This window comes from Pseudorasbora parva, chromosome 18 (genome assembly GCF_024679245.1).
Source record: "Pseudorasbora parva isolate DD20220531a chromosome 18, ASM2467924v1, whole genome shotgun sequence".
Lineage (NCBI taxonomy): Eukaryota > Metazoa > Chordata > Actinopteri > Cypriniformes > Gobionidae > Pseudorasbora > Pseudorasbora parva.
Window position 1 is genome coordinate 40,895,527 of NC_090189.1, and position 17,415 is coordinate 40,912,941.

The 17,415-nt window shown below is 43.7% G+C and overlaps 1 protein-coding gene across 3 annotated transcripts in view; it reads right to left on the minus strand.

Moving 5' to 3' along the window:
* Positions 1-1,784: 1,784 nt before the first annotated feature.
* oatx (organic anion transporter X) overlaps positions 1,785-17,415 on the minus strand; it is a 40,037-nt gene continuing 24,406 nt past the window's right edge. For 2 of the 3 annotated variants that reach the window (XM_067423881.1, XM_067423883.1), the window contains exons 6-10: positions 12,820-12,935; positions 12,465-12,679; positions 4,051-4,159; positions 2,562-2,768; positions 1,785-2,462 (exon numbers count right to left, since the gene is read on the minus strand). In XM_067423881.1, coding sequence (XP_067279982.1) covers positions 2,333-2,462; positions 2,562-2,768; positions 4,051-4,159; positions 12,465-12,679; positions 12,820-12,935 — 777 coding nt within the window. In that variant the 3' untranslated portion in view covers positions 1,785-2,332. The remainder of the gene's footprint in view (positions 2,463-2,561; positions 2,769-4,050; positions 4,160-12,464; positions 12,680-12,819; positions 12,936-17,415) is intronic. The other variant, XM_067423882.1, reaches the window with a different exon arrangement.

Here is a 17,415-nt window from a genome sequence, read left to right on the forward strand (position 1 = left end):
TGTGTGCCCCCTAACCAATCCGTTCTCCGGTTGTGTGCCCCCTGACCAACCCGTTCTCTGGTTGTGTGCCCCCTGACCAACCCGTTCTCCGGTTGTGTGCCCCCTGACCAACCCGTTCTCCGGTTGTGTGCCCCCTGACCAACCTGTTCTCCGGTTGTGTGCCCCCTAACTAACCCGTTCTCTGGTTGTGTGCCCCCTTACCAACCCGTTCTCTGGTTGTGTGCCCCCTGACCAACCCGTTCTCTGGTTGTGTGTCCCCTGACCAACCCGTTCCCGGGATGTGTGCCCCCTGACCAACCCGTTCTCTGGTTGTGTGCCCCCTGACCAACCCATTCTCCGGTTGTGTGCCACCTGACCAACCCGTTCTCTGGTTGTGTGCCCCCTGACCAACCCGTTCTCTGGCCCCTGACCAACCCGTTCTCTGGTTCTGTGGCCCCTCCAACCCGTTCTATGGTTCTGTGCCACCTGACCAACCTGTTATCTGGTTGTGTGCCCCCTGACCAACCCGTTCTCTGGCCCCTGACCAACCCGTCCTCTGGTTCTGTGGCCCCTGACCAAACCATTCTCTGGTTCTGTGGCCCCTGACCAACCTGTTCTCTGTCCTTCTTATTTTATATTCTTATTCTTATTTTTTCCCCTTTAATCCTGTTTAATCCTTAAATAATTTAAAACCTTAAAATACACCAATAAGACCATAACTCTATGGTCCACTAACTTGTGTATATCTAATACTTTACAACAATTAAGTGTGACTTCAGCTAACTTTGGTGTACCTGAGCTGTCCAGTGTTTCAGAAAACGTTTGCATTCCTGACACTTTAGTGTAATCTGAGCAGTGCAGAGTTTATCAGTTGAATTAAGTTTTACGTGTGAGTGTCAGATGTTCTATTTAGTTGCCTTCTCACTTCTTTAAATCATTTTTGTTTTAGTTTTTTTGTAGGGAGGTGGATGCCTTTTTATTAGAACCACATTTTCTTCTGTGTTTCTGTAGAAAGTGAGTTAGGGGATTGTTTTTGTATTTTTGGTAGGTAAGTTATCCCTTAACTTCAGTAAGAATGTTCTTTTGTTTGTTATTTTGGACTCTCCCCTCTCCCCTCCACCCCCAGTCTTTGTTAATTTCCACCATTTGTTTAATAAATCTTAGTTTATTTTAAAACTGGTGTTGTTTAGGACTTTGTATTTGGCCTGGGACCTGGAGATGGGAGTTTTCTCCACACTATTTTTGTCACACTCCTCTTTTCACCCCTATAGACTTAAAAGAGGAGCACATAACTCTCTGTGTGTGTTTCTGTCTTTGTCTCTGTGTATGTGTGTGTGTGTGTGTGTGTGTGTGTGTGTGTGTGTGTGTGTGTGTGTGTGTGTGTGTGTGTGTGCGCCTAATCTAAAGTGAAAACTATTTACTGCTAACAAAGCATTATTTAACTCTTTAAATATGAGCTATAACAAATGATGTATTAACTAATGACAATAACGGAAGAGCTCACTATTTGTAAATATTCTATCAATGTATTGACTAGTTTATAAATTATGAACTATAAACTAATAGTTTACAAATTATTTGTATATACTTAATTACACTATACTTATTATAAAGTGTTATCCATTAAATTATATACTAATACATTTTTATATATGTTTTGTTCTATATTTGTTTTCATAAACTAGTCAATGTATTACTATTTTCTTTTTACATTACAAGGTAATTAAGAATGAGCATCAATTAATAATAAACCATGGTATAAATGAGCATAATGCTGTAAAAACATTGCTCAATTTTAGTTCATGATGATGTATTAGCCAATGAACTGAGCTTTATTGTAAACACTTAGCTATTACAATAAAAGCAGAATCATTCTGCATTATGAGTTTTACATGATCCTTCTTTACTCACATTTTAAATCATCCACTAGGTATTACTGTGCATAATTGCTTTACTGTATAATAACATATACGTCTTCTCATGAGCTGTGCCTTCAAAAATCTGAACAAAATCAATCACACATTCATTTGAACTTCTCATGCCTAGTGAATTTTCAACAATGTCACGAAAGGAAAAATGAAAACATTCCAGATTATCAGGTGAATGACTCAATTTTCAGTTTGTCACGCAATTTCCTGCATGCGTCATAAAAACGATACACGTTTAGAGATTAACAATGAGTGCATTATAATGTATACATCACGTCACTTTGAAATCAATCAGCTGCTTGCAATCATAAATCCTATCTTATTTTACTTTAAAAATAAAAAAGCTATAGTCCATCTTTGTTGGTCTAGATTGAGACAGTCAGCATCAACAGTCTCTAAATGTATGTCTCAGTGTGTAATAACTTTCACTTTATTAGCATTGGAGTCTCAGTCAGAGTAGAGTTCTCTTCGTATGTTCCTCCGCCTTGTTTGATGTCCTGTAATACCAGCGATTCACTCGGCCTCTGTTCCTGAAGACTTTGGTTTTTCTTTTGCCTATACGAGTGTACAGTACAGTGTTATACGCAGCTGCAAAACAGAAAGTTACTCATAACATGACGTGATTTATTATCGAGATTGATCAGCAGACAATACCGGTTCTCCTCTACATCCTCAATGGTGTCAGGCAGAGGAATGTTGAGGGTTTCTGGAAGCAAAAAGGCTATGAAACCAGCAAGCACAGCAGATCCTCCATATACAACGCTAGGCAGAGCCGGCAGGATCTCATCCAAGATCAGGACTGCAGGGGCGGCCATGGAGCCTATCCGGGCCATAGTAGAGACAAAGCCCATGCCAGTCTGCCTGTGGAACAAACATGAAAACTTTACAATGAAGAGGTTGCATGAGCTTTGCTGGTTGGTCATTCAACATCACTATTCTCCATTTTCTCTGGAGGTGAAAAGTGCAAGCTCTCTAATGGATTGCTCTCCCTTGGTGATGTGATTTTTGTATTATCTTTTATCATGTCTTGCTTTCTCTCATTCAGCTCGTTGTTTTCATTGACTGTAAAAAAAAAAAAATGGACGTAGTGTCTACGACGTCACCCATAGGTTTCTGAAGAGCCGTTTTTGAAGCCTCAAACCCAGCCGTTGTCATCTTGGCAGCACGTCACTCCCGGATAACAGAAAATGGGCAAAGAGGCGGGACATGGCGGAGCTTAAGTGACGTGATGACTAACAGACAGAGGATTAATGGCTATCCACCTGTCAATCAAAGTGGCCACGCCCTTAATTATGCAGAACATTAAGGCTTTATATAATGTAAATGAATGAGTTCTAAAAAAATTCACCCCCCTCACAGCCTTTATGAAGGGCAAAATTAGCCGTAAAGACCAAAACCCATAATTTGTACCAGGCTGTAAACATGTTTTTTTTTTCTGCTGTAAAGTTGGGCATTTTAACATGAGGCTCAATGAGATTCTGCTCCTTCTGGAGCCTGTCCCTAGTGACCAGTCGAGGAATTGCAGTTTAAGTCACTTCCGTATTGGCTTCAACAGAAACTGGAGGTTGCCGTTTGGTTGTACCTGAGCAGTATTTATGTTCTCCTTTCAGGACAACTTTATGATAGTACAAAGTTCTCTTCATTAGGTTAATGCATATTGACGTGTATGTACAATATTTTTATATCACTTATTCATGAAAGTTAATATTAATAAAAAAATACAGGCTACCATTGTTCTGTGTTATAAAAAAGTTTTTATTATTAACATATAGGAAGAGACTCAGAAGACATTTGTTTCTGAGTGGTTGCAGCTAGCATTCAGCTGTAAGTGGCATATTTAGACAGTTTCTCGTTCCTCTCGCAGGCAACCTTGTAACTGTGATGTTTTTACTATACAGTGGCACTTACTGTATATTTAGGACTATAATATCAATGTACTGTACTGTCCATTGTGGAGTGATGGTATAAGACAGCAATGCCATGATACTAAATGAATAGCTTACCATATTGATATACAATAGTATTATGGTAAAAGTTTCCATGGTACGATATTGTACATAGCTGCATAATAGATTAAAGTGTTAAACAAAACTATAATATTTGGATGCTTCAGACAGATTTTATAGTTAATATTTATTCTGACCTGATGACTGTAGGGTAAAGCTCTCCAGTAAATAAGTAGATACAAGTAAAGGAAGCTGAAGTGAAGCCCTTCCCAATAACTGCAAGCGCTGTCCTTGTGATCTGCATATCTGCAACGACAAACAGCTTCATTACCAGTCAGTAGGAATTAATAAGACAGATAGGACACACCTGTGTGTGATATTGTAGTGAGGCTTGAACTGTCACATGTGGGTCAGTTTAAGGGTAAAGTTAGGGTCAGGTGTGGTGGTGTGGGTCCGTTTAAGGGTAGAGTTAGGGTCAGGTGTGGTGGTGTGGGTCAGTTTAAGGGTAAAGTTAGGGTCAGGTGTGGTGGTGCGGGTCAGTTTAAGGGTAGAGTTAGGGTCAGGTGTGGTGGTGTGGGTCAGTTTAAGGGTAAAGTTAGGGTCAGGTGTGGTGGTGTGGGTCAGTTTAAGGGTAGAGTTAAGGTCAGGTGTGGTGGTGTGGGTCAGTTTAAGGGTAGAGTTAGGGTCAGGTGTGGTGGTGCGGGTCAGTTTAAGGGTAAAGTTAGGGACAGGTGTGGTGGTGTGGGTCTGTTTAAGGGTAAAGTTAGGGACAGGTGTGGTGGTGTGGGTCAGTTTAAGGGTAAAGTTAGGGTCAGGTGTGGTGGTGCGGATCAGTTTAAGGGTAGAGTTAGGGTCAGGTGTGGTGGTGTGGGTCAGTTTAAGGGTAGAGTTAGGGACAGGTGTGGTGGTGTGGGTCAGTTTAAGGGTAGAGTTAGGGACAGGTGTGGTGGTGTGGGTCAGTTTAAGGGTAGAGTTAGGGACAGGTGTGGTGGTGTGGGTCAGTTTAAGGGTAGAGTTAGGGACAGGTGTGGTGGTGTGGGTCTGTTTAAGGGTAAAGTTAGGGACAGGTGTGGTGGTGTGGGTCAGTTTAAGGGTAGAGTTAGGGTCAGGTGTGGTGGTGTGGGTCAGTTTAAGGGTAAAGTTAGGGACAGGTGTGGTGGTGTGGGTCAGTTTAAGGGTAGAGTTAGGGTCAGGTGTGGTGGTGTGGGTCAGTTTAAGGGTAAAGTTAGGGTCAGGTGTGGTGGTGCGGGTCAGTTTAAGGGTAAAGTTAGGGACCGGTGTGGTGGTGTGGGTCAGTTTAAGGGTAAAGTTAGGGACAGGTGTGGTGGTGTGGTAGCCTGACAAGCCAGACCCACATCAAGATGTTTGGTCTGGAAACTCACCATAGACAGGGCTCAATCTGAGGGGCGGGATAAACGGTTGTCTTTCAAACTCCCTCTGCACGCGATAGGATAGCGGTACACCAACCGGAGCAACGACGGTGAAGGGGAGTTCGCTGACTGATTAAACATTCGCCATATCCGGTCGGCTAAACTCCGAACACATCTTCCCTTTTTAAGAATGACTTCAGTGCCGCTCTTTGTTCTTTTCTCAGAGAAAAGCTTAACTCCAAGTCTTCCGGAGGCGCGGGCAGATCTGATTCGAAAGACCGCCGCCGTTCGCCAGTTTCTGTGTTACTAGAAGCACGCAAACGCAACTCGGCCGTCGTCATTATGGCCCCGCCCGCCGACTCTATAGCCTACCTACACGATGTGATTGGGCCGTCCAGATTCTGAGGAATACAGCTCCGATAGGAATTGAGAGTTGCTAGACCACACTTGCGGGCAAAATAAATTTGCTGCCGCTAGGGTGCGTCTAGATTTCTAGGCTAGTGGTGTGGGTCAGTTTAAGGGTAAAGTTAGGGACAGTTGTGGTGGTGTGGGTCAGTTTAAGGGTAGAGTTAGGGTCAGGTGTGGTGGTGTGGGTCAGATTAAGGGTAAAGTTAGGGACAGGTGTGGTGGTGTGGGTCAGTTTAAGGGTAAAGTTAGGGGACAGGTGTGGTGGTGTGGGTCAGTTTAAGGGTAAAGTTAGGGACAGGTGTGGTGGTGTGGGTCAGTTTAAGGGTAGAGTTAGGGTCAGGTGTGGTGGTGTTGGTCAGTTTAAGGGTAGAGTTAGGGTCAGGTGTGGTGGTGTTGGTCAGTTTAAGGGTAGAGTTAGGGTCAGGTGTGGTGGTGTTGGTCAGTTTAAGGGTAGAGTTAGGGTCAGGTGTGGTGGTGTGGGTCAGTTTAAGGGTAAAGTTAGGGACAGGTGTGGTGGTGTGGGTCAGTTTAAGGGTAGAGTTAGGGTCAGGTGTGGTGGTGTGGGTCAGTTTAAGGATAGAGTTAGGGTCAGGTGTGGTGGTGTGGGTCAGTTTAAGGGTAGAGTTATGGACAGGTGTGGTGGTGTGGTCAGTTTAAGGGCAGAGTTAGGGACAGGTGTGGTGGTGTGGGTCAGTTTAAGGGTAAAGTTAGGGTCAGGTGTGGTGGTGTGGGTCAGATTAAGGGTAAAGTTAGGGACAGGTGTGGTGGTGTGGGTCAGTTTAAGGGTAGAGTTAGGGTCAGGTGTGGTGGTGTGGGTAAGTTTAAGGGTAAAGTTAGGGTCAGGTGTGGTGGTGTGGGTCGGTTTAAGGGTAAAGTTAGGGACAGGTGTGGTGGTGTGGGTCAGTTTAAGGGTAGAATTAGGGTCAGGTGTGGTGGTGTTGGTCAGTTTAAGGGTAAAGTTAGGGACAGGTGTGGTGATGTGGGTCAGTTTAAGGGTAAAGTTAGGGACAGGTGTGGTGGTGTGGGTCAGTTTAAGGGTAAAGTTAGGGACAAGTGTGGTGGTGTGGGTCAGTTTAAGGGTAAAGTTAGGGTCAGGTGTGGTGGTGTGGGTCAGTTTAAGGGTAGAGTTAGGGACAAGTGTGGTGGTGTGGGTCAGTTTAAGGGTAAAGTTAGGGACAGGTGTGGTGGTGTGGGTCAGTTTAAGGGTAAAGTTAGGGACAAGTGTGGTGGTGTGGGTCAGTTTAAGGGTAAAGTTAGGGACAGGTGTGGTGGTGTGGGTCAGTTTAAGGGTAAAGTTAGGGACAGGTGTGGTGGTGTGGGTCAGTTTAAGGGTAAAGTTAGGGTCAGGTGTGGTGGTGTGGGTCAGTTTAAGGGTAAAGTTAGGGATAGGTGTGGTGGTGTGGGTCAGTTTAAGGGTAGAGTTAGGGTCAGGTGTGGTGGTGTGGGTCAGTTTAAGGGTAGAGTTAGGGTCAGGTGTGGTGGTGTGGGTCAGTTTAAGGGTAAAGTTAGGGTCAGGTGTGGTGGTGTGGGTCAGTTTAAGGGTAGAGTTAGGGTCAGGTGTGGTGGTGTGGGTCAGTTTAAGGGTAAAGTTAGGGTCAGGTGTGGTGGTGTGGGTCAGTTTAAGGGTAGAGTTAGGGTCAGGTATGGGTCAGTTTAAGGGTAGAGTTAGGGATAGGTGTGGTGGTGTGGGTCAGTTTAAGGGTAGAGTTAGGGTCAGGTGTGGTGGTGTGGATCAGTTTAAGGGTAGAGTTAGGGACAGGTGTGGTGGTGTGGGTCAGTTTAAGGGTAAAGTTAGGGACAGGTGTGGTGGTGTGGGTCAGTTTAAGGGTAGAGTTAGGGACAGGTGTGGTGGTGTGGGTCAGTTTAAGGGTAGAGTTAGGGACAGGTGTGGTGGTGTGCGTCAGTTTAAGGGTAGAGTTAGGGTCAGGTGTGGTGGTGTGGGTCAGTTTAAGGGTAGAGTTAGGGACAGGTGTGGTGGTGTGGGTCAGTTTAAGGGTAGAGTTAGGGACAGGTGTGGTGGTGTGGGTCAGTTTAAGGGTAAAGTTAGGGATAGGTGTGGTGGTGTGGGTCAGTTTAAGGGTTAGGTGTAGGGGAAGTGCCAACAGTGTAATTATAAATTTAACTTCAGAATTGATTTACAGATGTAATTAGCTACAGACATTTTTTAAATGTATGTAAAATCACGTACACAATAAGTGCAATGTATCAAATGATTAGTTTAAATGTTAGTGCATAGTGAAGGCCTCCTGATGTAAAGTGGGTCCTGTATTTCTTTACTATAGTTTGACAATACACTGATTAGCCACAACATTAGTAGCACCTGCCTAATAACATGTAGGATATCTTGTCAAAGGCATATGTTTGATTTTGAAATTGGTGGGGGCATCCCCGGAAGCTGAGGTCCAGTTTGTCCTGGTTGACATGGCATACAGCAATACTGTTTAGTAGGCTACTGCTGTGCTATTGTTGTTCTGATTCATGTTTGCAGTCTCCTAAGAGAACTGAGACTTCTTTCAGCATCAGCTGATGATACCGGGATGACTAAAATCAGCATGAAAAGGGACTTGCTCAAACACCTCTCACTTCAACAGACCAAGCCTCATCCCTAAACCTAACCCTCACAGAAACCAGTGCAAAGTGTACTCACACACTAATGTTTAGGTTTGTCATTTATCCCGCGATTGCCATACAGTATATTGAAAAAAACTGCACTTTCCCTGAAACAATATGTGACACGATTTGTCCAAATGCTTTGTTCCTGAATGAATCAGCCGTTTGAATGTTGGTTGAGACTCAATGATTCACTCATTATCAGTGACTTGTTGCCACCTACTGACAGTTTTAATTTCACATTTAAAGTATCTCTTTATTTTTTTTTAAAAATAATTTCTAATATCCTGATTTAAGGGTAGAGGTGAATATTCAATAAAATATTCAATGTTTAAGACATCAAAACATTATTTATGCATTTGTAACAGCAGGTTAAATGCATTCATGTCTCTCTGAGCTAATTAAAAAAACAGTTTGGGCCCTATTTTACTGGTCTAAAGTGCATGGCGCAGGTGCATTAAAGGAGTATCAAAATCCACTTTTGCTAGTAATGATGGATAAATGGTTGGCACACCAGGCACAAGGTCTAAAAGGGTTGTCCCTCTAGAGCTGGGGTTTTCAAACTTTTTGTGTGTGTGGACCACTATTTGTAATCAAAAAAAATTTGCAGACCACCACATAATAAAATATGTCTACACAAGCCTGAATTAATCTGCACCTCTAAATAGGCTTACTAGCACTAAAACTGTAACTAGTCATCACATCAGTACAACAGGTTAAAGGAAAGTTTACAGCACACAACGGCTGCCACAAATTTTATTTATTTATTTACTCAAGCGCCCTGATGCTAAATAGCTTTCGCAGTATTTTCTCTTCACCCTCCTTTTTTATGATGAATTTGGCTCATAGATGTATCCGACTCACTGTCTATCTCTTCATTTTTTTGTAACTTCTGCCTCTGTCTCTTTTCTCTTCAGAGAACCCGTTGCTATCCACAGATCCATAACGGCACTGAACTTGAACGTCACGGCCGAGTGCCACTAGGCTATTTTAGTAATCGCACAGTAACTTGACAATTTAATACAAATGTTATATCAATATAGGCCTACATATTCTTTTTACTTTTTTATGGGAATTTCCTGGTAAAATGAAGGTAAAAAAATATTATTTTATTTTATTTTGCCTTTCCACGGACCACCTGCAGTACCCTCATGGACCACTAGTGGTCCGCGGACCACAGTTTGGGAATGACTGCTCTAGAGGGTATGCATCGCCGTCACTTTCTGGCCAAACACGCCCCTTCAGCTGGACTGGGTGTCAGAAGAGCTGCTGCGTGAATGGAGTTACTTAGGGAAAATGTGAGTAAAACAAACGGTTATCAGTTAAAACTTAAGAGTCGATATAGTGTTCCTTACAACTTTCCGAAGATCCAGTGATCCATGAATGTTCACATGTATATCACCTAGACACCTTTTAATAATGTTAGCACTTTGTTAGAGAGGATTAGTGCACATGAAGAACTCAGCACTGGACAAACACTCGAGCGGTGAGTGGATTCTTATTTCAACACCTGTGATTGGCTACTGCATTGTAGAAATCAACAAACATGTCTGTGGTTGGCTACATTACTAAATCATTTGACAAGCACAAATACAGATACACACTGGATCTTTTACCAACTCTTTTTGCTAATAAAATGGTATTATTACAAAGAAAACAGATCCTTGACCAGCAGTTATGAGCAGCTTTTCCATCTAAACGCAATCAGTAGCAGAAGCAGTAGACAGCAGTGGTTTAGTGAGAAAATTACACGCTATTATCAAGTCCGTCTCCCTCGGTATAAGAGGGGCGCAAAAATCAATTCATACTAAAATCAATGCTGCCCCTCAATCTTTTTGCCACTCAATGGGGCATAACCGCAGTCATGTGCATACCCTCTATTCTCTTAATGAGTCATGGGTGTGTTTTGGGTGTAACGTGCACTAAATCAAGCAGAGTCTCATCTCCCATTCCCTTTGAAAGCCAATTGTGCTCGCATCATGAGGGATTCGCTATTTACATGTGAGCGGAAAGACTGACCGCTTCTCCAGAGAGGAATCCTTTTATTTATAATATTTAAAAACGTGTGTTGCTGTGCGTAAAAACCCTGTGTGTGTAATAAGCAGAGTGTACCGCCTAAAGGCTCATATTATCAACACAGCCTTTAAATAACACAAAATATACTGTGCTATTGATTTTAGAGCAGGTTTTTGTCGGTCAATGGTGCAGTCATTTTCAGTTCCTCAAAATAGCAGCGCTCCAACAACGCTGCATCGCATTGCGCCGGGTGTATGATAGGGCCTACTGTGTAAAATGATCTAAATGCCACTTCAGAAGTAGCTTCTGTTTCCTCTGCATTACAAAGAGGAATTTAGTTGATACTGATTTCATTTGATTGGTACAGCCCTATTGTGTCTTATTACTCCAATTGAATGTATTAATTAAATGTAAGAATTTATCACAAAAGATGATGCATACATTTAATTAGTCCTAAACCTGCCAAGGTACCAACACAATAGACACACTCAGCAAAATATCTTCTAATTATCATTATTGATAAACCCCCCAGAAAAAATTATCAAGATATTTTTGTGTAACCACTAACCACTGCATACTGGGAACATCCCACCAGACTGGAGATTCTCTGACCCCACTCAGTGATGCCCATTTTTTCCTGCTTCCAACACATGAATTTCAATAAGTGACTGTTCACTTGCTGCCCAATATATCCCACTCTTTGACAGGTGCCATTGTAACGATATAATCAATGTTATTGGCTTCACCTGTTAGTGGTTGTAATTTTGTGGTTTTAAATTAAGTGTTTATTAATTTTGTCAATTAAGAAACTGCATTCAAATCCATTAAAGAAACATTACTCATGCTGCGTCCCAATTCGCCTACTTATACTACGTCCTAAAAGTATGTACTCTTTTTGTGAAGAAAAAGTATATACTTTTGAGTGTGTAGCAGAAAAGTATGCAAGCTTCGGGACATACTACTTCGCCATCTTTAACGGACTCTGTCGCTTAGTTACGTGCATCCCGTCACCGTTTATCTGCCCTGTCAATCATCGTCAGATTCGTCACAGTTCAAATCCTCCACATTCAGTTTAATCTCCTACCGTATCGGAGAGAAATGTAGCCGCTCGTTGATCTGCCATTTGTGGGTCTTTAATGCAGAGACTCTCCTCATGTGTTTGCAGTTTGAATATAATGATGCATTTAAAAGTTAATGGCCAAAAATATCATTACAAAAGTTCACAATGCTGCTGCAGGTGAAATATAATGTGGACAACACTGAATAAATATATTTTTGTCAGGTTAAAAATTGATAGGGTCACTCAAACCCCTTTATCTAAACTTCTCTACTTAACCATCGGACTCGCACATCCGTCATGTTTGTAGTTTTTTAACGCTTTTTATCCGCGTTTGTAGTTCTAATCGAATCCTCGTCCAACTCGCAATGGGTTGTGGGTAATATCAGCCGTTAGAGTGCACATCGATCCATACTGTGAATTCGGACCGGAAATAGTAAACCATCCGGGAATCTTTGGAATACTCTTTTCAACATACTACAGTTTGGGACATACTAATTCTATTTCCGTATACTATTTAGGATGGATAGTATGCGAATTGGGACGCAGGGATAGAGTTTAGCTCCAACCATAATCAGACACACCTGAACCCTCTGTTGCTCGTCGCATGACTTTTATAATTTCAGTAAAATAAATCTCTATTCTCTATTTTTTTTAAATACATGGAATACATTTAAGTAAATAAGTTTTATTCTACAACTGTGAGAAAATAAAAGCCATAAATCAATACATGCTGTGTTCCAAATTTGAGGTTGATATCTAAAAAAGTCAGACTTAGGGTGCAGTACTAAACATTACCACTAGATGAAATTCGCTTCCCATTCATTTACAATGTAGTCATTTTTTCAGCACTATCTAACCTTTTCAAATTATATGTTTTTTAGGGAACTTTTACCAAGTAATGTACCATTCCCATGAAGTACAACATTCTCAGTCAAAAAATGACCGAAGATCACCAAAGTTAGGACCAATTATGCCTGAGCACGGTTGGAACTGAAGCCCAAAGGGAGGTAGCCTTCCACTAAAAGGGTTTATTCAATTTTATAATTAACATTTATAAAATCTGTCATCACATTGATTTGGCATTGCATTAGGTAAATGATTGTAGCACCAATGGCATCATAAGAGAAAGACAGAGTTATGGTCTTACCTTTAGGAACAAAAATGTTGGCAAATATTACAGATGCTGACATAAGGAGACACGTGCCTTGGGTCAAACGTCGGCCCAGAAAGCTCAACATCAGAAGAGCAACCAGTTTAGCTGGAAAATCCACCGCCCCAAAGATGATCTGCATTAGATAGATGTTCACACCAAACTTCTGCAGGTCCATTGCCAGTCCATAATATGCAAAACTAGTGGAAAACCTGTTAGGAAGAACAGCAGACTTTATTTAATTGATTTGTATATAATTAATGTGTATATATGTATACATATTTATACCACCATTCAGATTTCTTGCATGGTACAGACATTAAAACATTGACATGTTCAAATAGATTCTTACCAGACGACCATAAGGCACATGGATATCTTCCTCATGGTTGGTGTTTTCAGGAGATCAAGCGCAGTATAAATGTTCTTACTAGACTGAATTTCTTTTTGCATGTGTGACTCCAGCACCTAAACATCAGCACACACAGTTCATGAAGTAGTTACATACACTACTGTTCAAAAGTTTGGGTTAATTTATTATTATTATTTTTTTAAGCAAAATTATCCATCTTCAGTAAGGATGTGTCACGGTCTTAAGGCTTTTTCACACTGGGACGTTTATCGAGCATGCTTATCGTTTAACGCCTCGTGTCGAGACTAAACAAAGGGTGCCAATGTGAGTGTGTGTACACCAGTGCTCAAAATGTCAGGTTTAGTTTGACGCGCTGTGTTAAAAACAGGCCGACTAATAAGATATGCGCTTTTGTTCATGTGCCTGGAGCTGCTGAAGTTACAGTAAAACATGACTTGGTGGCGCTCAAGCACAAAGTCTTGTCGAGCACACATTGATACCAAAGAAGAAGATGACAAAGAGGAAGTAAGTAGACGATGCAATGAGGCAAGATGAATGAAGGCAACATGTCTGAACATGAACTTTATGACAAACGCCACAGCGACTACAAAAATCGCTGTAGTTGTTATGGAGAGGAATTGGCCGATGGTGAGTTTCCATGGAATCCTATTTGATCTGAAATCAAAAGTGCCATCTATTGTCAGAGAGTGAATGTGCACGTTCACTCAGCGAATCGCCAGTGAAAATCGCTTGGGTATGAACACAAAGACGTAAACGTCTCGAACAACGCTGACGATAAACGTGAGCAATAATCGTCCCAGTGTGCAAGAAGCTTAAGGCTGTATTAAAGCATTACTAATAAAGCAGTCTTTAATGTTAACACATGGGAGAATACAAAAAATAAATAAAAAAATACAATTGATGAGAACCAACAGAGGACTGAGCAACAGCAGCTAACAGAACAGGATATAAAAATAGTGTGTCTTTGCGGAGTACAATGTCCAACTGAGGAGGGAGGGGGCTTTGGACGTGGGTGTTGCAAGAGAAGATTCTAATATAACTATTAAAAGGTATTGTGAACTTACAAATACACTTCTAGATGCATACACACACACAAGACAAAACCCTACGCAAAGAGGAAGAAAGGGAAGGAATAATATCCACATATGGATTGAAGAAATCCGCATCGTCTGTCCGTGGGTGACACAAGTCAGTCACCAGTTTTAGTTTCTCTGGAAAAACCCGAAGGAACTGTATTGAGATAAATGTGGGCGGTTCTGTAAAAGGCAGTTTTTACCCCTGCTTTTTGTCTCTTGGTTGTGTATCTTTTGATTTGATTGATAGGTGTATCCTCGTGGAGAAATTGGTTCTCTATGAGTATTTGCTCAATTTGCTCTGCTGTATTATTTTAACTTGAATTGCTCGGATGAGCTGTGGCCGTAAGGGCCGCTCGGAGCTGTGGCCGTAAGGTCTCCGGTCCCTGTTGAGGCGGTAATCCCCGAACCCGGTGGTGGACACCGGAAGTAAGGAATGCCGTCAAGCTAAAGAAGGAGTCCTATCAGGCCTGGCTGGTTCCTGAGGCAGCGGACAGGTACCGGCAGGCCAAGTGGACGGCAGCCAGGGCGGTTGTGGAGGCAAAACCCTGAGTACCTTAAGTCTCTGGATGTTGTGGGGCTGTCTTGGCTGACGCGCCTCTGCAGCATCGCGTGGCGGTTGGGGACAGTGCCTATGGACTGGCAGACCGGGGTGGTGGTCCCTCTTTTCAAGAAGGGGGACCGGAGAGTGTGTTCCAACTACAGGGGGATCACACTCCTCAGCCTCCCTGGGAAAGTCTATGCCAGGGTACTGGAGAGGAGAATTCGGCCGATAGTGGAACCTCGGATTCAGGAGGAGCAGTGTGGTTTTCGTCCCGGTCGTGGAACGCTGGACCAGCTCTATATCCTTCACAGGGTGCTGGAGGGTTCATGGGAGTTTGCCCAACCAGTCCACATGTGCTTTGTGGATTTGGAGAAGGCATTCGACTGTGTTCCCCGTGGCACCCTGTGGGGGGTGCTCTGGGAGTATGGGGTCCGGGGCCCCTTGCTTAGGGCAGTACGGTCCCTTTACAACCAGAGCAGGAGCTTGGTTCGCATTGCCGGCAGTAGGTCAAATTTGTTCCCGGTGCATGTTGGTCTCCGGCAGGGCTGCCCTTTGTCACCGGTTCTGTTCATAATTTTTATGGACAGAATTTCTAGACGCAGCCAAGGGCCGGAGAGTGTCCGGTTTGGGGACCACGCGATTTCATCACTGCTCTTTGCAGATGATGTTGTCGTGTTGGCAACCTCAGACCGGGACCTTCAACATGCACTGGGACGGTTTGCAGCCGAGTGTGAAGTGGCTGGGATGAGAATCAGCACCTCCAAGTCCGAGGCCATGGTTCTTGGTCGGAAAAGGGTAGCTTGCTCACTTCAGGTTGGTGGAGAGTTCTTGCCTCAAGTGGAGGAGTTTAAGTATCTTGGGGGTCTTGTTCACGAGTGAGGGAAGGATGGAACGGGAGATTGACAGACGGATCGGTGCATCATCTGCAGTAATGCGGGCGATGTACCGGTCCGTTGTGGTGAAGAAGGAGCTGAGCCGTAAGGCAAAGCTCTCGATTTACCGGTCAATCTACGTTCCTACTCTCACCTATGGTCATGAGCTGTGGGTCATGACTGAAAGGACAAGATCCCGGATACAGGCGGCTGAAATGAGCTTTCTCCGCAGGGTGGCTGGGCGCTCCCTTAGAGATAGGGTGAGAAGCTCGGTCACTCAGGAGGAGCTCAGAGTAGAGCCGTTGCTCCTTCACATCGAGAGGAGCCAGCTGAGGTGGCTCGGGCATCTATTTCGGATGCCTCCTGGACGCCTTCCCAGGGAGGTGTTCTGGGCACATCCCACCGGGAGGAGGCCCCGGGGAAGACCCAGGACACGCTGGAGGGATTATGTCTCCAGGCTGGCCTGGGAACGCCTCGGAGTACCCCCGGAGGAGCTGGAGGAAGTGGCCAGAGAGAAGGAAGTCTGGGCGTCTCTGCTTAGACTGTTGCCCCCGCGACCCGGCCCCGGATAAGCGGAAGATGATGGATGGATGGATGGATGCTCGGATGAGGACAAGTTATTTTTAATCTATTGTCTTGAACAGCATACAGTGTAATTAGCCTGTGTATTATTCCACTCATACAGTACAGCCCTGTTGAGATTGGAAAAGCTGAAGTATTATAATCTGTAACCTTTTGATATTTTGCTAACAAATATTTATCATTGTGTAACCAGTATTTTTTACTTTTTTTTATACATTTCTATTTTATAAAGACAAAATACTGTTCAGTTTTTACTTCAGCTTATAAAGACAGTTCTATAAGAATAGAAAGAACATTAAATTACATCTTACAAGGCCAAGGTCTACCAAACATCCATAAGAGAATCTGCTGGAGAATTCATTCAAATGGTTATAGACTGATTATTGTTTTTGTATTGTTCATTAAAGGGAAAAAGGTCACATACCTAGATTACTGGTATTTTACTGGTATCTACTGTTGGTATACTGGTTTACTGGTAGCTAGTGGAGGTTTAGACCTAATTCTGACCTGACAGCACAAGGCTAATTAGTTGAGGTTATTATTATTGTATTCTAAGGGTTAATCAGAACCTGGGATAAATACCAGATCTCACCACAGTGTGGAGCTGGTGATGGACAGGGACCAGAAGGAGTTGGAGACAGACACCATGGTGGAGCTGACACTGAGAGGAACCAGGGAAGAGCTTTGACTAAAGGCCTGGGTGGACTTACGAAGGAGGAACCAGGGTGTGTGGCGGATATCTTTTGGAGCAGACAATGAAGATGGCAGAAGGAAGGAGAAGCCTGGTGGAGCTAAAGGGATGGAGGGTCGAGGTACAGCTGTAGACTCAGAAGTCTGTGGTGGAAGCTGAGCGACGACTGACTGCAGTTGATCTGGAGGGACGAGGGATCTAAAGAGGAGTCCTAGGGCTGGCAGACCGCGGTGGAGTCAAAAAACTGACTGGCTGAGGTGGAGACATGGGCCTAGAGCAGTGTTTCCCAACATTTTTTCAGTCATGGCACCCTTTGAAATTTTGTGGCACCCCCTCCCGTATGTTATGCTGGGGGGTAACGGTACAGATTTTTATGCCAGCAGCCATATCACCCTGTAGCCCAAGACGGTTTCCCACTGAAGCTAAGCAGGGCTGAGCCTGGTCAGTACCTGGATGGGAGACCAACTGGGAAAACTAGGTTGCTACTGGTAGAGGTGTTAGTGAGGCCAGCAGGGGGCGCTCACCCTGTGGTCTGTGTGGGTCCTAACGCCCTAGTATAGTGATATACTGTCAAAGAGCACCGTCCTTCGGATGTGACGTTAAACCGAGGTCCTGACTCTCTGTGGTCGTTTTAAAATCCAGGGATGTCCTTCAATAAAGAGGTGTAACCCCGGCATCCTGGCCAAATTTGCGCATTGGCCCCTGTCCAGGGGCGTAACTACAGACAGTGCAGGCAGTGCAGCCTCACGGGGCGGGCCCATGCCCACATTGCAAACGGGCCCCTGGCGACAAAGTGACTCTGCAGAATATTGT